Raw genomic sequence first — 21,606 nt, forward strand, 5'->3', positions numbered from 1 at the left:
CCTCTGCTATAACTCTTGTCTTTGTTTAAACTTTGTCTGTCTCTCAGTATCCATACTTGTATTTAATCGAGTGGCCACTATACCAGGCTTCTATTTAGTCCTTGTCAGGAAACTGATGGTCTCATATCCCAAGTGTTGGATCAGGGAATCACACTTGTTTTAAAGCCCTTGTCTCCATAGTCAGTCTTTCATATCTTCCCGAAGACACTGCAGACTCTCTCATTGTCTTGAGACTTTGTGCCACTTTGGTGGCTAGGCTGTGGGTCTATATCTATACGCTAATACATAGCAAAGATTCTGGGCAACATGGACTAATAGGGTAACCCTAGGCATTCCAGCAAGAACTGGCTCATCAAACGCACATAGAACTCATTGCTTACAGATATGGTCCTAAAATTCCCTTGTTTGTTGGACCGTGAAAAGGCTCAGCAGCCCAGACTCAGATTTCATACCACATAGTCTTTTCCACTTGGCAAGTAAATAACACACAGTTGTCTTCTTTCTCAGTCTTCTTATGAGCCAATCTGCTTGCTCCTCAGTATAACCTAGAATGCCTTAGAGGGTGAGTCACCTGACCTTCCTTAGTCCTATGGAAGGCTGAGTTTACGAAGCTACCCTTCAGGCTGGGTAGATAGAGGTGGTTCATCCAGGGTGGCCTGGGGATGGATCCTCCTTCCTGATGATTTTTTAAAAGTTGATTTATTTTATGTGAGTACACTGTAGCTGTCTTCAGATGCACCACAGGAGGGTATCAGATGCCTTTATGAATGGTTGTGAGCCACCATGTGGTTGCTGGGAATTGAACTTAAGACCTCTGGGAGAGCAGTCAGTGCCCTTAACCTCTGAGCCATCTCTCTTCAGCCTCTGATGATTTCTTATAAGAGAAACACCACTAGGACTCTTTTCACTCTTCTATACTTTCTGCAGTGGCAGAACCTAAGAAAACTCACATGTCAAACATGTACTTTACCTGATGTTGGCGAGCTGCTCTGGGGAGACCAGGTGGATGTAGGTCTGAGTAAGTCAGATGTAGACAAACAGTGGGACTTCATCCAGGTTTCAGCAGGGGTGGGGTAGGGTGGGGCAGGGTGGTTTGCTTGGGCTTCTAGTAGGCACTTCTCTCATATTTTGTCTTTTATCTGGCCATTCTTTTCCTGGCTGAAGATGCACTGTGTTCCCATGAAGAGGCAGAAAGTCTGGAGTTGGCTGCTCTTGGTAGCTCTGCTCCTAACTGTGGCCTGCCTATGGTTCTTCATGCTCCCACAGTTGTTTCCATTTCTCTTGTTCTCAGTTCCCACACTTACTCCCTTCATGCTTCATTGTCTTCATTGTCATCTGCATCCATTTGAGCCATGCGCACATTATCCTTCTTAACATCCTAGAGCCCTGATGGACTATGGGGCCTCTGCCTCTTGCTGTGGCCCCAGAATCCCAAGCAGGGGTGCAGAGACAGATAGGTATTGCTGAAGAGTCTGCCCTCAGTAGTTTTCTGCCAGGAGTAGTAGTTTTCTTTTAAGGTGAATATCTCTACAAAAAATCCTTATACCAAGCCCCAGGTTGAATAACTAGCCTTATCCCTCAGGCACTGGAGGCATCAAGCAGCCTTATAAGTTATATTTTTTCCTTTGATCTTGGAGACTCTCAGCTTATCCAATGCAGACTTCCTTTGATGGGTCTCTTATGCCTCCCTTATTCCTTTGATGGGTCAATATTTTAAAAGTCAAATTAATTTTCTGTGCCTCATAACTGTAAGCTTTAAGGCATTAAAACAAACAGGTTTCCCTGGGTACCCCAAGCTGGCCTTGAACTTACAAATTCTTTTGCATTGGCCTGCCAAGGTCTGGGATGATAGGCATAAACTATCATCCCAGAAACACAAATATTTATAAAAATAAGCTGATACTTCAACCCAATTTTCACCTGCTTCATACATTTCTGGAGGTAAAGAGAATATTTACTTTGAACATGTCTTCCAAAGGAATCTTTCTAGCACAGGACTCAACAGCTGACAATGCAGTTTGTGGAGAACTCAGTTAGGTGCTGAAAGTTGGCCTTACAGTCTGTGAGTTCAATTTCCTAAGCGGTAAGATGTTTTCTTTTGCTTCATCTCTCGAATTGGTACATTTGCTTATTTTTGCCCCCAGATTCCAGGATCTGAGCAAGTTGCAGCATGCCCTGTCAGAACTGTCCCCGTGGCCAGCTCTGAAGAGATTGCCCCTGCTGGATACTATTCTCAGGAAAACGTTCTCCCAGGATTTACGATTTGTTCAAGGTGAACCAGCTCTGCTTTTCTTTCTTTCTTTTTTTAAAGGTAAAATTAGTGTTTTATTTTATTTAAAGTAGTCCATCTGGCACTGGTTCATCATGGTTCAATCAATTATAAACATCTTTCTACAGATATTAACATAGGAGCCTGTTAGTGGAACTCCAAAGACATGGGAGTTCCTTAACGGGTGAAATCTTATTTTGTTGAGATGCTGCCTTATTATTTAAACCTAGTACAGGTTGGTCTTGAACTTATTGTATATCTGAGCTAGCCTCAAGTGATCCTTCTGTCTCACCCTTAAGAGTAGCCACCATGTCTGAATGAATTTTTATTTATTTTATTTTTATAATTTGTATATTTTTAAACCTCACCCCTCAAAATGATACACAGTATACACCAAGACCCAAGTTTCTAAAAAAAATAAAAATAAAGACAAATCTAGATTGGTGTGGGTAAGGGTGTGCGAGACATGAGAAGGTATAGTTCACTGTATCCAAAGCCCACTGTTACCACACACACAAAGACAAGTTACACACAGCTAAGACAAATGCAGCAACATGGGTTGCAAATAAGAGCTCTGTGGTTGAGCGGGTGCCCAGCATGTTCAAAGTTCTAGGTTTGCTCTCTGGCACCAAAAGAATAAAAATAAAACAATATGCCAGATGGTGGTGGTGGTATACCGCTTTTAGTCCCAGCAGTCAGGAGGCAGAGGTACGTAGGCAGATTACTGAGTTCGAGGCCAGCTTGGTCTATTGAGCTAGTTTAAGGACAACCAGAGCTACACAGAGAAACCCTGTCTTGACAAAGAAAACAAAGGGAGCTGGAGAGATGGCTCAGTGGTAAAAAGCACTGGCCGCTCTTCCAGAGGTCCTGACTTCAATTCCCAGCAACCACATGGTGGCTCACAACCATCTGTAATGGGATCTGTTGCCCTCTGAAGACAGTGTACTCATATACACAAATTATTAAAGAAGAAAAGTGATAAACAAAACAAAAACAAATAATTAAAAGATAAAGACAATATGAAAATCTTTGGTCCCAGACATTTAGGAGGCAAGGGCAGGCAGATCTCTGAGTTCAAGGGTAGCCTGTTGTACACAGTTCCAGGATAACCAAAGCTACACAGAGAAACCCTGTCTTAATAAACAAAAAACAAAAGAAAACAAACAAATAATGAATAAAAAACATCAAAACAATACAAACATCTTTGGAAGAAGAAAAGAACCTGGCCCTGCATGACTTTATGCCCAGTTGCTGTGTAAGTCTCGTATTTTGCCTAATGGATTCACAGAGTAGTTTAGGAATAATTCCAAGGCTGTGAGGTGCTAAAATGCATGGCCTTTCCTAGTGGCTTCCAAATTCACCTTCCAATCACTGGCAGAGAAGTTTTGCTGCAACTGCACATAAGGCTGCAGAGAGTCCTCCCCGAAGTTACGGAGCAGAGCAGCGTTCCAAGTCTGGCTGTTCCAGGGTTGAGCACACCAAGACTGAGTGGTCCAAGACTGGTTGCTCCAAGTTGGGTTGATTCAAGTCTGGCTGTTCCACGTTGGGTTGGTCCAGGTCTGGCTGCCCTACATTGGAAGGCTTTCAGATACATTCACCAGATAACCCTTGGGATAGCTGCAATGGATGCTGGGATACTCCACTGGTGTTGAGCTCTTCTGAGTCAGTCTTTAACTACTGGTTTTTCTGTCACCTCTTGCACTTCATTCTTTGGTTTTGGATCCAGGTCTTAATCTGCTTATAGCTAAGGTTCAGAATCGTAGAGAGTTTTTGCATCTGCCAGAGGCTGAGGTACCTCTGCCTCTGAAACCTGTCCTTGAGTGCACACAACTGAGCCTGAGAGAACACAATCCACATCTTCTGCTTCTTGGTGAGGACCTTGTTCTCTCTCTTCTTCTCAAGGCCCTTGTCAGCCTCAGGACTAGACAGTTTTAGTCTAGGATTGGTAGAAGAATCAGGGCTGTCTGAGGTCCACAGAGGAAGGCCGAGGAGAGGCAGTCTTTGTGCAGAGTATCTCAGTAGCAGCAGACATTTGTAAGCAAGAATAATTTTCCTAAGGATGACCAACCGCAAGCATTGGCAAGTAGTCCGCAGAATTTGATGCTTTCCAAGAACTAGGCAGACTGTGGGGACCAGAAGGATCCACACTCATGTCAGCCTGATGGTGAGGGAAGGGACTTTTAAAAAGTTTTTAACAACAACAAAAAAGTTAAGACTTTAAAACCCAGTGTCTAGGGGGACAGATCTTAGAAGTAAGAATTAAATGTTCAGATGTAAAATTATCAACAAGGCAGAATGGAGTGAGCCTCAGTCTTCCCACAAAAGAGCCAGACAGGAAATCAGCCTGTCGGATGCAGCTCTGCTTTTCTTTGTCTTTGTGAGCAAGTGGAAGTGTTTTTGAGCCTTGCTGGTGAGATGACAATGTTTCAAGCTGAGTTTTGTTGGTGTTGTATACATTTGTGTATTATTGCTCCGGTGTCCTCAAGGGTTTGTCACATACAACATGCCATGCTGCTGTTTAAATGAGGCTCACATTCTGCTGTTTAGCAGAGCCTGCCGTGTGGTCTGGGTCATGCAATTTCATGGGACAGTTTAACTTTCTCATTGACACCAATCCTATGACAGTCAGGAGGGAGATGCCACCAAGACACTGTGTATAAGGGCATTGGTATCTCTGCTCGCCTGCCCTCTGTGTTGTGCAGAGCTTGCATGGGATTGAGATCTTTCTAAGAGTGAAGAATGTCCTTTTGTGAACTTTCACTGCCTGGCAGGTGTTTCTTCTGCCATAGCTCAAGGAAGGCAAGGTTACACTTTGCTTTCATGGGTTAAATCCTTTTCATCCTTCTAAGGAGAAGGGAGGAAAACCATGTGAAGGGGGCATTGCATTAGAAGCAATGTGCGTTTGTAACAAAGCACTTATAGTATTGAGTTCTCAAAGTATAACAGAGCATCCTGTCATGTTCCTGTTTTCCTTTTTTATAAGATAACGAAGTATTTGATAACAGGGTGTGCCGAAATTCATGTTTTTTTGGATTTCACTGTACTGTTCCACAGTTATGGATTTGAGAAATCTAATCCAAATGGAAGGTAAAACATATTTCTGTCTTGCAGAAGTCCTCAGTTTCCTGGAGAGGTCAGCAAAGGACTTTATACCTGCTTGGTCTGAAGGATGGAGACTAGAAAAGGATGTGTTATTTTGGGGGCTAAACCAGGTAACTCTCTCTCCGTACAAAAGAGTCAAAGGATCGAAGCAGTGTTCAGCTTTTCCTGTTGTGAGTTTGGCTGATGACATACAGAGAATGGACAGGCTTTTGAAAAAAAATTCTGGGCTTCACTTTAATGTGGCTGTTTGTAGTTGTTGATTTCATTCGGAACACCACTGAGCATTCCTAAATGTCCCCTCTTTCCATCTTTATTAATTTTTCAGCTGTTGACAAAGAATGTGTCTGCCTTTTGCCTGAATGGACATTTGTCTCAGGAGGCTCCTCTTCCCACTGGGAACTCCAGCATCTGGAGGGATGTCTGGGGAATGCTATGCCATACCCTCTCCTTCAATGAGACCAGTGTTTTAAATGAGCTGCTTCAAGCTGGGAAGGATGCTGTAAGTATCCATTAGATCTCTCCAGCTGCACCAACTGGACTCCTGCTAATGTTGAACCATCCAGGCAACCATGCTGAACATTCACACAGACTATGGAATATTTTGAAAAGTGATTGTGTCAATTCAGTACTTATTTTTCTTACTGAGAATTAAAATGTTTAATATTCTTATGTTTATTATTTTGCTCCTCTCACAATTACCCATCTCCTAAAATTCTTTTCTTACATGCACTAGTATATAAAATTAGTGAAATAATAAAAGCAGTAAAATAGAAATGACTCTGAGCAAAATTAAAGTGGAAGTAAGAATTTGCGTTTATTATTAGCCAAGGGGTGTACAAACATGAAGACCTTCTCTGGCTTGAGCAGAGCAGATAACGTGAGTACATAACAGTTGATCATCTTGAAATTTCCCCAAAGATGCTCTTGTGTTTTGAATGTAGAGGAAAACTTGGAAGCTAAGAAGAGTTGTAGAGAATGCTTGTTAGACAGAAAGGTGTACCTGAAGTTATGCAGGCACAGAAGTCCATGGGGTGCTGGGACTGACTCAGTGAGATCTATGGGTGGCAAGCTGTATGAGAAAGCTTTTCAGGTAGAAGTTGAGTGATTTGTCCTGACGAACCATTCTAAAGCCCAGTGGTTGGAAACAGAGCACGTTCTATAGTTTTTTATGTCTTGGGCTGAGGGAGGCTCAGCCAGGTAGAGTTGTCTTAGTCTTATGGGTGTCCCTTGTACAACTGTGATCTGTGATCATAAGGGCTGGAGTTTGGACAGTAATGTTGTGGGGCTTCCTTGATACTCAAGGATCCAAAAAGGCAACTGGGAAGGTAGAGAAATTTTCAAAGTCTGTGACAACTATTCAGGCTGAAATTTGTACAAATCATTCTGCAGCATTTATGGACTTAAGGGACTTTGAGAGCGGTTACCATGAGGATGCTTATCAGGTCTGATTCTCTGAGGACTTTATTAAGTATTCCCTCACCATATTTGGGGAGATCATCCAACACACATGGCACCAACACTAGAATATCTATTAGATGCTTAATGACATAGATAATAAAGAATCTTATTTTATTATTGGGTAAAGTTTTATTTGGGGGCTGCAGCTTTAAAAACACTGAGTAAAAGTTCATGTCTATGGCTACCTTAAAATGATTGTCCTGGAAGGCAGACCTTGATAAACGAGCTGGGTAGGCTCCATATCAAATGCCCACACTAAATGGCTTACTTAACTTTTGACAAGTGATGTTTTCTTTCTTTTAAGGGTCATAGTTTGCAAGCAGTCATTGCAGGACATACAAATGGATCCATTTCAGAACATGGTGGGCATTTTGGCTGGCAGGATCTCGGGACACAGCTGTCAGAAGTGAGCTTTGCCTGTTCTCAGGTCTTCCAGCTTCCAAGAGATGATGCAGCACCTGAGAATAGTGTCTCTCCTGATAGCTGTGAGAACCAGCTTGTCTCCACAGTGTAAGTATGCATTGGGTGGAAAACTTCAGGGGTTAGATGCTGGCAGAATTTTAGGTGCTACTTGGTGATGGCTCACCATCATACATTCTATTCCTAAAGAGTAGAATAGAAAGATACTTTAATAAGATTAACCCATTGCTAATATAAGAAAGTTTCTAAAAACCAGCATGTTAATAAAAATTATAGTTTCTCTGTTTACTGACTGTTTCCCTGTTTACAGACTTAAGCTTTCATGACAAACCCCAGTTCTGTGTGTAACCAAGGCTGATGTTTCCATATAGGAGGCTGCTCAGTGCGCCATAACTTTTTCATGACCCTTTACATCAATAACCACCTTTTATGGCTGCTGATAAGTATACCATAGTCACATATATCAAATGGGAATATATTTTTTCTTAGCCCCAAAGTTTATTTTATATTGTTGTTTACTTTCTTTTACTTTTTGCTCGATTTACTCTTTTTTGTGTATTTTATATATCGCCATATGATTTTTCTGCATTTTCCAAATCAAAGTAAAATAATTCATAAATGAATAAATATGAAATAAACTATTTAAGATTCTAATTGCTCTTTAATGTGGACTGTCATATGTTTGCACATGCTGCCTTTGGGTGGGTTTATAACTATATGTCAATGTGAAAACTGTTAGTTAAGTTCTACTTTCTGGATTCTCTTGGCTGCAGGGTATCTCACATACTTGAAGAAGTACAAATGTCCATGCAGCAAATGTCCTACTGGAAAAACCTCTCAGGGATCATCAGGAAGACATGTGAATTGGCTCGATATGTGAACATGCCTGGAAGTTTCCAGAACAGTCTGATATGTAAGTCAGGAGGTCTTTTTTAAAATTTTCAGTCCAGGTCCTTTATTTCTTTTTGTACATTAGGCCATGAATTCACAGGGAATGGACTTCAGCAGCTCTGGCTCCTTTCCCTTAGTCCTCAAAATGTGCACTTCTTTGGGTGGCGCAAGCTGGTGCTTCAGCTGAGCTGAGGTGCCTTTCCTTCTGATTGTTTTCCTTCATCCACTTCATCCACTGTCTCTGCTCTTCGAGTGCTTGATGTGCTCAATCTGCACATTGATCCTTTTAGCCAGAATCTTGCCCTTAACTTGGTTGTTTACAATGATGCCCACAGCATGCTGGGTGACATTGTAGACTCTTCTGTCTTTTCTGTGATAACACTTACGGGGCATTCCTTTTTGAACAGTGCCCATTCCCTTGATGTCTACAATATCACCTTTCTTGTAGATTCGCATGTATGTAGCCAAAGGAACAAATCCATGTTTCCTAAAAGGCCTAGAGAACATAGACCGAGTGCCTCTCCTCTTTCCCTTTGTGTTCATCATGTTGGCTAGTTAACTGGAAGATGGCTGCTGCCAAGTCAGGAGGTCTTAATGACATTATATGTGGTGTTTTCCCCACTTAGTGAGATAGAGTTGCAGTCTAAAGTGTTGTTATGCACCATGGAGGAAAGCCTAAAGTGGGAGTCCCTCCACAGGTGACTGTGTTCAGGGATGACTTTTAGTTGTGATAGTCCTGCTTGGTTTGGCCAGGCCTAACCAGCACTATGCATAGACATTTTATTCACTCTCAAAATTTTCCTTGTTTAGGTAAAACCATTTATTTGATTTTGTAAATTTTATTTGTTCACTGAGAGTTTTGGACATGTTTTGATCATATCTATCTCTCTTCCGAGACTTCCCTCCCATCCCTCCCTACCCAACTTTGTGTCCTTTTGCAATTTTTAAAAAAATCCTTCAAGACAAAAATTGAGCTATCTAAGTACTCTTGACTGTGTGGTCATTCACTGGAGAAAACGAACCTTCACTGGACCAGAGGCCTTTCCTCCCACTGATACCAAGACAATGCCATCCGCTGCTACATATGCAGCTGGAGCCATGGGTCTCCCCATTTGTACCCATTGATTGGTGTTTTAGTTTCTGGGAGTTCTAGGCTGTATGGTTGGTTGTTGTTCTTCTTCCCATGGATTGCAAACACTTTCAGCTTCTTCAGTCCTTTCTCTAGCTCCTCCATTCAGGTCCTTGTGCTCAGTCCAATGGTTAGCTGCAAGCACCCTCATCTGTATCAGTATGCCTCTGGCAGAGCTTCTGAGAAGACATCCATGTTAGGCCTTTGCCAGTAAGAACTTTTTGGCATTAGTGACTGTGTTTGGTGGTTGCATACGGGACTGGATCTCCAGGTGAGGCAGTCTGGGCATAAGTTTTGCCCCAGGACCTGCTCCACCACTTGTCCCTATATTTCTTCCCACGATTAATCAGTTCTTCCTTCTAAGAAGGACTAAGGCATCCCCATTTTGGCCTTATTTCCTTTTGAGCTTCATAAGTTCTATGAATTGTTTCTTGGGTATTCAGAGCTTTCTGGGGGGATAGTATCAGCTTATCAGTGAGTGCATACAATGAGTGTTCTTTTGTAACTGGGTTACCTCACTCAGGATGATAGTCTCTAATTCCATCCATTTGTCTAGGAGTTTCATGAAGTCATTGTTTCTAATAGCTGAGTAGTACTCCATTGTGTAAATGTACCACATTTTCTGTATCCATTCCTATGTTAAAGGACATCTAGGTTCTTTCTAGCTTCTGGCTATTATAAACAAGGCTGATATAAACATGGGGAAGCATATGTCCTTGCTATATGTTGGAGCATCTTTCGGTTATATGCCCAGGAGTGGTATAGCTGGATCTTCAGGTTGTACTATGTCCAGTGTTCTGAGGAACCACCAGAGTGATTTCCAGAGTGGTTGTAGCAGCTTACAATCCTACCAACAATGGAGGAGTTTTCCTATTTCTCCACATCCTCGCCAGCATTGGCTGTCATCTGAGCTTTTGATCTTTGCCATTCTGAGTGGTGTGAGGTAGAATTTCAGGGTTGTTTTGATTTGCATTTCCAAGATGACTAGGGATGTTGAGCATTTCTTTAGGTGCTTCTCACCCATTCAGTATTTCTCAGTTCAGAAATCTTTGTTTAGTTCTGTACCCTATTTTTTAAAGGATTGATTGATTCTCTGGAGTCTAGCTTCCTGAGTTCTTGTATATATTGGCTACTAGCCTTCTATCAGATATAAGATTAGTAAAGATCCTTTCCCAATCTGTTGGTTGTTGTTTTGTCCTCTCGACAGTGTCCTTAGCTTTACAGAAACTTTGCAACTTCATGAGCTCCCAGTTGTGGATTCTTAATCTTACAGCATAAGCCATTGGTGTTCTGTTCAGGAAAATTTTCCCTCTGCTTATGTATTTTAAGCCCTTCCCCACTTTCTCTTTTAATAGTTTCAGTGTACCTGGTTTTGTGTGTAGGTTTTTGATCACTTATACTGGAGCTTTGTACAAGGAGATAAGAAAGGATTGATTTACATTTTTCTGCATGCTGACTGCCAGTTGAACCAACACCATTTATTGAAGAGGCTGTATTTTTTTTTTTATTGAATGTTTTTAGTTCCTTTGTCAAAGATCAAGTGACCATAGGTGTGTGGATTCATTTCTCATTTTCAATTCTGTTCTATTGATTTACTTGCCTGTCTCAGTTCCAGTACCATGCAGTTTTTATTACAATTGCTTTGTAATAAAGCTTGATATCAGGGATGGTGATTTCCCTAGAAGAAGTTATTTTATGTTAAGAAGAGATTTCGCTATGCTAGGTCTTTTTTTTTTTTTGTTATTCAAGATGAATTTGCAAATTGCTCTTTTTAACTCTATGAAGAACTGAGTTGGAATTTTGATGGGGACCACATTAAATCTGTAGATTGCCTTAGGCAAGGTGGCAATTTTTACTAAGTTAATTCTTCCAATCCATGAGCATGGGAGATTTTTTCACCCTCTGAGGTCTTTTTCAATTTTCTTTTTCAGAGACTTGAAGTTCTTGTCATACAGATCCTTCACTTGCTTGGTCAGGGTAACCCCAAGGTATTTTATATTCTTTGTGACTATTGTGAAGGGTGTTGATTCTATATTTTCTTTCTCAGCCTATTTACCTTTTGAGTAGAAGAAGGCTACTGATTTGTTCGAATTAATTTTATATTCAGCCACTTTGCTGAAATTGTTTATCAGCTGTATAAGTTCCCTGGTGGAATTTTTGGTGTCACTTAAGTATACTGTGATATTATCTGCAAATAGTATAAATTTTAAGTTTTCCTTTCCAATTTGTTTTTTTTTTTGACTTCATTTTGCTGTCTGATTGTTCTGGCTAGTACTTCCAGTACTATATTGAATAGGTAGGAAGAGAGTGGGCAACATTGTTTAGTTCCTGATTTAAGTGGGATTGCTTAAAGTTTCTCACCATTTAGTTTGATGTTGGCTACTGGTTTGCTGTATATTGCTTTTATTATGCTTAAATATGAGCCTTGCATTCCTGACCTTTCCAAGACTTAACATGAAGTGGTGTTGAATTTTGTCAAATGCTTTCTCAGCATGTAGAGAGATGGTCCTGTGGGTTTTTTCTTTGAGTTCATTTATATAATGGATGACATATATGGATTTTCACATATTGAACCATCCTTGTATCCCTAGGATGAAGCCTACTTGATCATGGTGAATGATCATTTTGATGTGTTCTTGGATTCTGTTTGAAAGAATTTTATTGAGTGTTTTTGCATCAGTGTTCATTAGAAAAATTCTTCTAAAATTATTTCTTTTTAGTGCCTTTATGTGGTTTAAGAATGAGGGTAACTGTGGTTTCAATAGACGAAATGGGTAGTATTTCTCCTGTTTCTATTTTGTGGAATAGTTTGGAGATTTTTGGTATTATATCTTCTATCAAAGTCTGATAGAATTCAGCAGTAAACCCATCAGGTCCTGAGCTTTTTTTTTGGTTGGGAGGCTTTTGATGACTGCTTCTATTTTTTAAGGGGCTATGGTGCGGTTTATGTATTTTATCTGATCCTGATTTAACTTTCATACTTGGTATCTGTGTAGAAAATTGTTTATTTTTTTCTAGATTTTCCAGTTTTGTTGAGTATAGGCTTTTGTAGTAGGATCTGATGATTTCTTGAATTTCCTCAGTTTCTGTTATGTCTTCCTTTTCATTTCTGATTTTGTTAATTTGGATACTCTCTGTGTGCCCTTTACTTAGTCTGGCTAAGGGTTTATCAATCTTGTTGATTTTCTCAAAGAACCAACTCTTGGTTTTGTTCATTCTTTGTATAGTTCTTTTTTTTTTTTTTTTTTTTTTTTTTGCTCCTTTTGTTTTTATTTGGTTGATTTCAGCCATGAGTTTGATTATTTCCTGCCATATGCTCCTCTTGGCTGTATCTGCTTCTTTTAGTTCTAGAGCCTTCAGAGGTACTGTCAAGCTGTTAGTGTATGCTCACCCCAGGTACTTTTGGAGGCACACAGAGCTGAGTTTTCCTCTTAGCAGTGCTTTCATTGCATCCCATAAGTTTAAGTATTTTGTGCCTTCATAAAAAGTCTTTGATTTCTTTCTTTATTTCTTCCTTGACCAAGCTATTATTGAGCAGAGCATTATTTAGCTTCCATGTGTATGTGGGCTTTTGTTGTTTCTGTTGTTATTGAAAATCAACCTTAGTCCATGGTGATCTGATAGGATGCATGAAATTATTTCTATGTTCTTGTATCTGGTGAGGACTGTTTTGTGTCTGAGTATATGGTCAGTTTTAGAGAAGGTGCTGTGTGGTGCTGAGAATAAGGTATATTCTTATATTTTAGGATGAAATATTCTAGAGATGTGTGTTTAATCTATTTGGTTCATAACTTCTGTTGGTTTCACTGTATCTTTGTTCAGTTTCTGTTTCCATTGTCTGTCCACTGATGAGAGTGGGGTGTTGAAGTCTCCCAATATTATTGTGTGTGGTGCAATATATGTTTTGAGCTTTTGTGGATGTGCATGCCCTTGTATTTGCAATATAGATGCTCATGATTGAGAATTCATCTAGATAGGTTTTTCTTTTGATGATTAAAAAGTGTTTTTTCTTGTCTATTTTGATGACATTTGGTTGAAAATCTATTTTATTTGATATTAGGATGACTACTCCAGCTTGTTTCTTGGGATCATTTTCTTGAAATTTTTTCCCCAACCTTTTACTCTGAGGTAATGTCTGTCTTTGTTGCTGAGATGAGTTTCCTGTATGCATTAAAATGCTGGACCCCATTTAAGTATCCAGTCTGATGGTCTATTTCTCTTTATTGGGAATTGAATCCATTGATATTAAGAGATATTAAGGAATAGTGATGGTTGTTTCCTGTTACATTTGTTGTTAGAGGTAGAATTATATTTGTGTGCTTGTTTTATTTAGGGTTTGCTGCAGGAACATTAATTTCTTGTTAGTCCTAGTGTGAAGTTTCCATATTTGTTTTGGAGTTCTTCATCTATTATTCTCTGTAGGGTTGGATTTGTGAACAGATACTGTGTAAATTTGCTTTTGTTCTGGAATATCAATGGTAATTGAGATTTTTGCTCAATATATATATATATATATATATATATATAGTAACCTGGGTTCACATTTGTGTTCTCTTCAGGTATCTATGACATCTGTCTAGGATCTTCTGTCTTTTATAGTCTTTGTTTAAAAGTCTGATTTAATTTTGATAGGTGCGTCTTTATATGCTTCCTATCTTTTCTCCCTTACTGCTTTTTGTATTCTATCTTTGTTTTAAACATTTGTTGTTTTGACTATTGTATGTCAGGAATAATTTCTTTTCTGGTCCAATCTATTTGGGTTTCTGCTGGCTTCTTGTATGTTCGTGGTCATCTCTCTCTCTCTCTTTCTCTTCATGTTAGGAATGTTTTCTTCTATAATTTTGTTGAAGATATTTACTGGGACTTTTAGTTGGAAGTCTTCACTCTCTTCTACGCCTATTATCCTTAGCTTCCATCTTCTCACGGTACCCTGGATTTCCTGGATGTTTTGGATTAGAAGTTTTTTATTTATTTATTTTTTTCATTTTCTCTGACTGTTGTGTCAATGTTTTCTATGGTATCTTCTGCCCCTGAGATTCTCTCTTCTATCTTCTGTATTCTGTTGGTGATGCTTGAGCATATGACTCACAATGTCTTTCCTAGGTTTCCCAATTTCAGGGTTGTCTCCTTTTGTGGTTTCTTCATTGTTTCTATTTCTGTTTTAAATTCCTTCACTTTTTTTGGTTGTGCTTTCATGTAGCTTTTTAAGTGATTTTGTGTTTTCTCTGTTTCCTCTTTAAGAGCTTCAGCTTGTTTGTGTGCATTCTCCTGGCTTTCCTATATGTCTTTAAGTTTGTTATTTATGTGCTTCTCAAGGATCTCCATCATCATCATGAAGTATGATTTTAAGTCTAAATCTTGTTTTTCTGGTGAGCTGGGATATCCACTATTTGTTGTGGTGGGAGAACTGGGTTCTGATGTTGCCAGAATGTCTTGGTTTCTGTTTCTTAGATTCTTGCACTTGCCTCTTGCCATCTTGTTATAGGCGGTGCTAGATGATCTTGTTGTCTCTGATTAGAGCTTTTCTGCTGTGGGTCTGTGGGCCTGTCTTCTCTGGAGGGGTTGCTCCTGGGTGTTAGGTTCTCTGGGTAGGCTGTGAGTTCTGATGGCAGTGTCCAGTCCTGATGCAACTGTGCTGGATCTGGCCTTGGGCTGGAAGTATTTGTTCCCAAGTAGCACTAGTACCTCCACCCAGAGAGTTCCAGGCAGCTTCTTCTTGGATAGTCAGTGGAGAGGGAGTATTGACTCAACCCTGGGCTCAGGAGTGAGAGCCCTCCTGTGGCTCTTCTGGGCACCCAGCAACCTGAGGGCAGGCTCCAGTTCTGATGAAACTGGACCTGGTCTGGCCTTGAACCGGAAATCTCTTGTATTTCTTTAAGGCAGCTATTCATGTTCTCCTTAAAGTTCTCTATCATCATCATGAGATGGGTTTTTCAATCTGAATCTTGCTTTTCTGGTGCATTGAGGTATTCAGGGCTTGCAGATATTGAGAGATATCAACCATCAGTTATTGCTAATTTCTGTTATTTTGTTGTTGTTGAAGGTGGTTAGTTTTGTGTGCGTGTGTGTGTGTGTGTGTGTGTGTGTGTGTGTGTGTGTGTGTGTTTTTGAGAGTATTTATTGTCTGTGCTTTCAGATGTGTGCTTAATCTCCTTGGGTTGGAGTTTTTCTTTTAGTACTTTTGGTAGGGCTTAGCTTTGTGGGTTGTTATTGTTTAAATTTGACTTTGACATGAAATACTATGTTTTCTCCATCTATTGTGATTGTAATTTTTGTTGGCTATACAAGTTTGAACTGTCATTTTAGGTCTCTTAGAGTCTGAAAGACATGTATTTTATGCCCTTCTAGCTTTTAAGGTCTCTGTTGAAAGTCAGGTGTAATTTTAATAGTCTACCTTTAAATATTACTTGACCTTTTACCCTGATAACTTTTAATAGTCTTTTTTTTCTATTTGTTTAGTATTTATATAGCATAGTGTGGGCTTTCTTTTTTGGTCCAATCTGTTTGGTGTTAACTTTATAAATGTATACCTTTCTTTAGGTTAGGAACAAATGTCTATGATTTTTTAAAAATATATTTTCTAGGTTTTTGAGCTAGAAATTTTCTACTTTTCTTCATTATTTTTAGTGTTTGTCTATTCATAGTATCCCAGATTTCATGGATGTTTTTGTTAAGTTTTTTGATTTAACATTTTTTTTTTTTACAGATGAATCTATTTGTTCAAGCATATCTTCAAACCCTGAGATTCTTCCTTCCATCTCATGCACTTTGTTTATGATGCTTGTATCAGTAGTTCCTGTTTGCTTACCTAGATTTTCTACTTTCAGAATTCCTTCTATTTGTGTTTTCTTTATTGCTTCTATTCTCTGTGGGTCTTCCTTTTCCTCATGTGTCACTGGACACTAGGCCACTTAGGTGGAAGAAGCAGAAGTGGCAAGCAGGGTTGAAATGGCCATGAGTATGACAGAAGAACTTATGAGAATCATCTTCAGGGAGACAGCTCACTTTATTGTTCTGGGATTAGGGTATATAAGGGCTTTTAAGGAGTATGGGTGGGAATGGGTGACTGATCATAACAAAGTGCCTAATTAGAGGAGGTATTGAGCCATGCAGTACTTGTAGGAAGATCTGGGAAGAATTATACTCCAAATAGGGTGAGGCAGTTGTTCTCAGAGACACTCTCCGGACAAGGTTAAGTAGAAAAAGGGAGCTCTGCTGAGAAAGGGAGTTCTCCATTTCGTGTTGAGCTTGGAGAGTTATCCTGACATGATGGACCTTAATACTATGATTCTCCAACAATTACTATTTTCATGTCTCAAACAGTTTCTTTTACCTGTTTGCTTGCTTGGTTGCTTGTTTTATTTTTATTTTTAGGACTTAAAGGAATTTATTGAATTCCTCCAATTTTTTTGTTTGTTGTTTCCCCAATTTTTGGAAGAGATCCCCATTCCCATTTTCTCTTTAAGGACCTCTATCAGTTTTATAAAGCTGGTTTGTGTTTAAGATCTCTCTGCCTCTCTCTGTCTCTCTGTCTCTCTGTCTCTCTGTCTCTCTCTCTCTCTCTCTCTCTCTCTCTCTCTCTCTCTGTCTATCTTTGACTTTCTGCTTTCTGTCTCTGTCTTTCTGTCTCTGTCTCTGTCTCTCTCTCTGTGTGTGTGTATGTGTGTGTGTGTGTTGTACAGCTATTGGAATATTTTTGTCTTGCTGTTATAGGATAGCTGGCTTTGTGATGCTATATTGCCCTGGATGTTGTTGATTGTGTTCTTACACTGTCATTTAGGCATCTGGGTTTGTATCATTATAGGTCTAGGTACTTATTTCTGAGTTTGTCTTTGTTGGATGGGAGTTTTATTCCTTGGTTTCTGTTTCTTCTTTAGTTTTCTGGTCTTTGTGGCCTGAATTTCTGGCAGCTTGGCATGTGCCTGATCTAATAGTATGTCCCTGCTGGGCTTCTGGTGACTAGCTTGGGCCTTTATGTAGCAAGGAGTCTCAGTCCTTCTGACTCATGTGTCCTGCATCTGAGTAGCAGGATTCTGTCAAAAAAAGGGGGCAGGGACACACTGCAGGGCAGACAGAGTGAAGAGGTAGTGGGAGATGTAGAATGGATCCTTGGAAATCTATGGAGTGGGACAGTTCACCTGGCAGGCGGGTTGCTCATTGATTCTTCTGACTAGTTTCAAAAATATTCTTGCACTATTCACTATTTCTTTTGTAACTTTCAGCCCTATATTTTTCTTTTCACTCTAGATTATTTTGTTAGCTACCAGTTGTTACTCTTATGTGATTCTCTAATTTTATAATTTTTAGGATGATCTTTTGGACCATTTTCTTAATTTTATTTAAAACATGTCTATTTAATTTCTGAGAATTGTCTAAAAAGTCTAGCTATTCATTGAAAAGAGTTCTCTTGTTTCATCTATGTCATCTCCATGATACAGCCCCTTTCAAAGAATTTGAATGAGAATTTTATATTTGTTTTTGTGGAGTATTTTTCTTTTCGTGTGGAACATTTCTTTTATATGGAACATAACATTTCTCTAGGATCTGATGTGCTGGTTGTTAATTCTGTGTAAGAACAAAACATTTATTCCTCACAGGAAATATTTTCTGCAAAGGATTCTTGTCACTTGATAAGCTCTCTTCTGCTAGGTTGACCAAGAAGTACGCCGTCTCTCCCCACAGCTGATCTTCATGGTCTGGTGTAAATGTATATCCTCACATACACCCCTCCCCCACGTGACATAAATTGATTTCCCTGAAGCTTTCAAAAGGAGAGTTCTCCAGAAGCCTGTTGACAGACAGCACTCAGGTGGAAATGGGCAGACTTGACCTCTAAGTCTCTCTGTTCTCAGAAACAAGGAAGGCAATGAGAACTTCACTGCTAACAATGATCAGATTACACAATCTTCCTTATTTCCAGAAGTGGTGTATCATTCACGCTATCAGATACTTTCATACTCTAAGCTTAGTTCCAGTCATTTCTATTTCTTTAGGTCAGCAAATTTCTTGTAGTCTCCTGATATGGAAATTGTCTAGGTGGGGTGATAGAAGAAATATGACAGAATTTTCTTCATTCAAAAATGTATCACACCATTCCTGCCAATTTTTAGTTCTGCCTCTCACATAAACAGTTAGACATTTGTGCTTTAATTAATTCATAAATCTGTGGGCAGTGAAAAGAATAACCCATTTAGACACCCTCCTCTTCAAGTACAAGCTCCAGCTTTTGTATTTCTGCTCTGCCCGATTGATTCCCTTTGTCCACTTATTTTTCTATTTAGAGATGTTAGCAGGTGCCATCTGCTGCTCTTTCTGTTTTCTCTTGTCATTTTACAGCTCTTTAGGAGATGACTTCAGAAAAAGGCATGTATTTGATCTTCCAGTTGGGAGTCCTCCAGGGAAAATGTCTTGACAGTTAAGAAATATAGAATTGGAAGGGGCTACCATCTCAGTTTCTTTTCATTGGGATGATCAAGGGGAGAATAGATATCTGTCTGTCTAGACCAGTGGTTCTTAACTTGTGGGTTATAACCGTTTGGAGGTCAAATGATCATTTCTCAGGGTCACACATATTTTTCTTATCAGATATTTTTGTTATGATCAATAACAATAGCAAAATTACAGTTATGAAATTGCAATGAAATAATCTTATGGTTGAGGGCCACTCCAATACGAGCAACTGTACTGAGGAGTCACACATTACAAAGGTTGAGAACCACGACTACAGCCTGTGTTTACTTGACTATTAGACAGGAAAGTCATCTTTGAAATCAAGGGCACCACAGAGATTCTATGCCTCAGTGGAGGAGCCTAAATGGAGTTAGTGGGAGAAATAGAAACTACAAGAGATGAGTTTCAGGTGATGCTTGTGTTCTCAGAGCATCTAACAACTGATCAGATGAGTCAAGATTTAAAGAATGAATACAACTAGCAGGTAGAAACAGAAGCATCCATATTCTTTCTCCTTGCAGCTCCTCATTCTAAACCAGATTATCAAATCTTCCTTCTCTAAACGTTCAAATTATGAAGCCTTTGACCATTCATCCATTTTAATTGTCAGATGGAGAGCTGCAGAGTAAACAAGGAGGCTGATAAATAATAACTGAAAGATTCAATATATTTAGTAGGTTGGGAACATCTTTCTTTTGCTCATGGTATGTGTACTGTACACAGCTACTTGCCTGCATTCTTGTTAGTAACAGTGTGGTTCCTGGAACAGCAACAGCAGCATCTGGCACATCATGAGCCATGCAGATTACAGCCCCAACTCAGACCTGCAGAACAGTCAAAATGAGCATCTCGAGATGCTCAGGGAACACGTAAGCATACACACATTTGGAAATCACCAAATGGCGAGCCACATCAAAACATCCTGCAGCTGTGTGTGCCTCTTTAGGTTACTCATTACTGATCCCCTCTTTCATTTTTTAAGCAGGCAAGGGAAACATGACAGAGCCCAGTGAATAGATTTGACTATTTTATATCATAGAGTACAGTTTTATCTCATCAACCAAGCGGGGTGGGATATATACACAATAGTATGGGTTTTAGAAGCAGATGGACTTTCAGATTTAATTGAGCTAGCCAGAAATATCAAGGATATTATTTTCATCCTTGATAAAACTTTTTACGATACAGCTTACTTTACTATGCTTTTATTAGGATGCCCCACAATGGAGGTATCTAGCAAGAACTGAAGGTCTACTTTCCTGCCCTTCACCAGTGGAATGAACATCTGGATTGAACTTTTTTTCCTTTCCCACAAGGAGCAGCCCAGGATTTGAATGTGGAGGATTTTATTTTCTTCTTTTGCTTAATTTCTTTCCATTACACTTCTTGGTGTTCTGATGGCATGAACTTGTTTCATATGCAATATCACACACCTCTGACTTAATTTTCTGAAGCGTTTCCATTTCCCCCCATAGGCACTTTGTTACTTCATTATTTTAGTGGGAACTTGATGAGGCATAATCAATGTAACTCTTATGCAATTTTACTTGAGAAATAGATGCTAAAGAGGTTAAATTGCTTGCTTGAAGTTAGAAATATTTTTGTTTAGGAAAACCCCATAACAAAATAAGACATGTTTAAAATTTATAAATGTGTATATATCTCTTTGATTTTTTTTCTGACCCACAAGCAATTTGCCAATGTGTTATTTCATTTACAAATATGTAGAATTTTCAGTTGAATTTCTGTTATTGATTTCTAATTAATTCTGTTTTGGCCTGTGGACACTCTTTATACCGCTAGTCTTGATATTTTGTGATTTGTTTTAGGGTTTAGGAAATTGAGTTTTGGTAATTGTTCCATGTGTCCAAGGAAGTAATCAGTCCTGTTTTGGTGGAGCGTGGAATAGTTTGTGAACATCAGATAGTGCACATTGTTAGCAGAATTATGCAAATCCTCTATTTTTGCTGATACTTTGTCTCCATGTCTAATTATATCTTAGAGCACAGCACAAATTAGCCTGTTTATCTTTGTGCTTTGTTTTTATCTCCTGTGTTGTAGGATTGTGCTATCAAGTGAGCAAGTTTGGAATCATTCTGCCTTTTTGATGACTTGATGCTTTTACCATCATGAGATAATGACATTACTATCAAAATTCCACATTGCTTGATAACTTTCTTTTTTAATATTAATTATTATTATGAGGGTCATATGTCTTTTAAAAATTGTCTTCATATCTTAAGTATATTTCTTACATCTAGTGTATGGTTACTTTTTACCTTATCCAATCTGATAAGCTTTGTCTTGTAAATATGTAAATAATAGGGTATGAATAGAATAGCACAAACCATCAGTGTGATTCATGTTTTTTTCTCATTCCATCATGTCTAACTGTTTTGACCAATTATTTTTCTCATCATACTTCCTTCTTTGTATGCGTGGAAGTTTTGGTTGGATGCCAAATACACATTTAATCCTTATTCTGTGCTATCTATTTTTCATTCTTATAGTTAGCTTATTCCTATGAGCAAAATAGAGTATATTCTTGTTATTGTGTGACCACTAAACAAGTATCTTTAATGTTGTGAAGGGAAAGTTTCTCTAGTCTCAAGCAGTGTCTCACACATTAATTAGTTCTCACTTGTATACTAAATGAACACATACACTCTGCAGACCCCTCTTGGACATTATTTCTTTCATAATCTAAGCATCCCAACATAGCATGTCCATTGAACTCCTAGCCACCCACCTCTTCCTTGTACATGGTCCTAGAACAGTGATTCTCAACCTATGGGTCATGACCCCTTCGGGGTTACATATCAGATCTCAGGAATACTGAATATTTCCATTGTGATTCATAACAGTAGGAAAGTTTACAATTATGAAG

General features: G+C 39.1%; 1 protein-coding gene and 1 pseudogene across 2 annotated transcripts in view; one reads left to right on the forward strand and one right to left on the reverse strand.

Annotated features, from left to right (window-relative positions):
* The window catches only part of ABCA13 (ATP binding cassette subfamily A member 13), a gene marked incomplete at both ends in the record, with an annotated part of 453,164 nt that overhangs the window by 70,495 nt on the left and 361,063 nt on the right, over window positions 1-21,606 (forward strand). Inside the window, 5 exons of the mRNA XM_080920446.1 lie at window positions 2,145-2,272; window positions 5,381-5,481; window positions 5,697-5,870; window positions 7,134-7,339; window positions 8,023-8,162. Coding sequence (XP_080776572.1) covers window positions 2,145-2,272; window positions 5,381-5,481; window positions 5,697-5,870; window positions 7,134-7,339; window positions 8,023-8,162 — 749 coding nt within the window. The remainder of the gene's footprint in view (window positions 1-2,144; window positions 2,273-5,380; window positions 5,482-5,696; window positions 5,871-7,133; window positions 7,340-8,022; window positions 8,163-21,606) is intronic.
* LOC308434565 (homeobox protein NANOG-like) lies at window positions 3,508-4,421 on the reverse strand (annotated as a pseudogene). The gene has a single exon. The product of its transcript is annotated as a homeobox protein NANOG-like (transcript).

The sequence above is a fragment of the Micromys minutus genome (assembly GCF_963924665.1).
Source record: "Micromys minutus genome assembly, chromosome: 1".
NCBI classification, from domain to species: domain Eukaryota; kingdom Metazoa; phylum Chordata; class Mammalia; order Rodentia; family Muridae; genus Micromys; species Micromys minutus.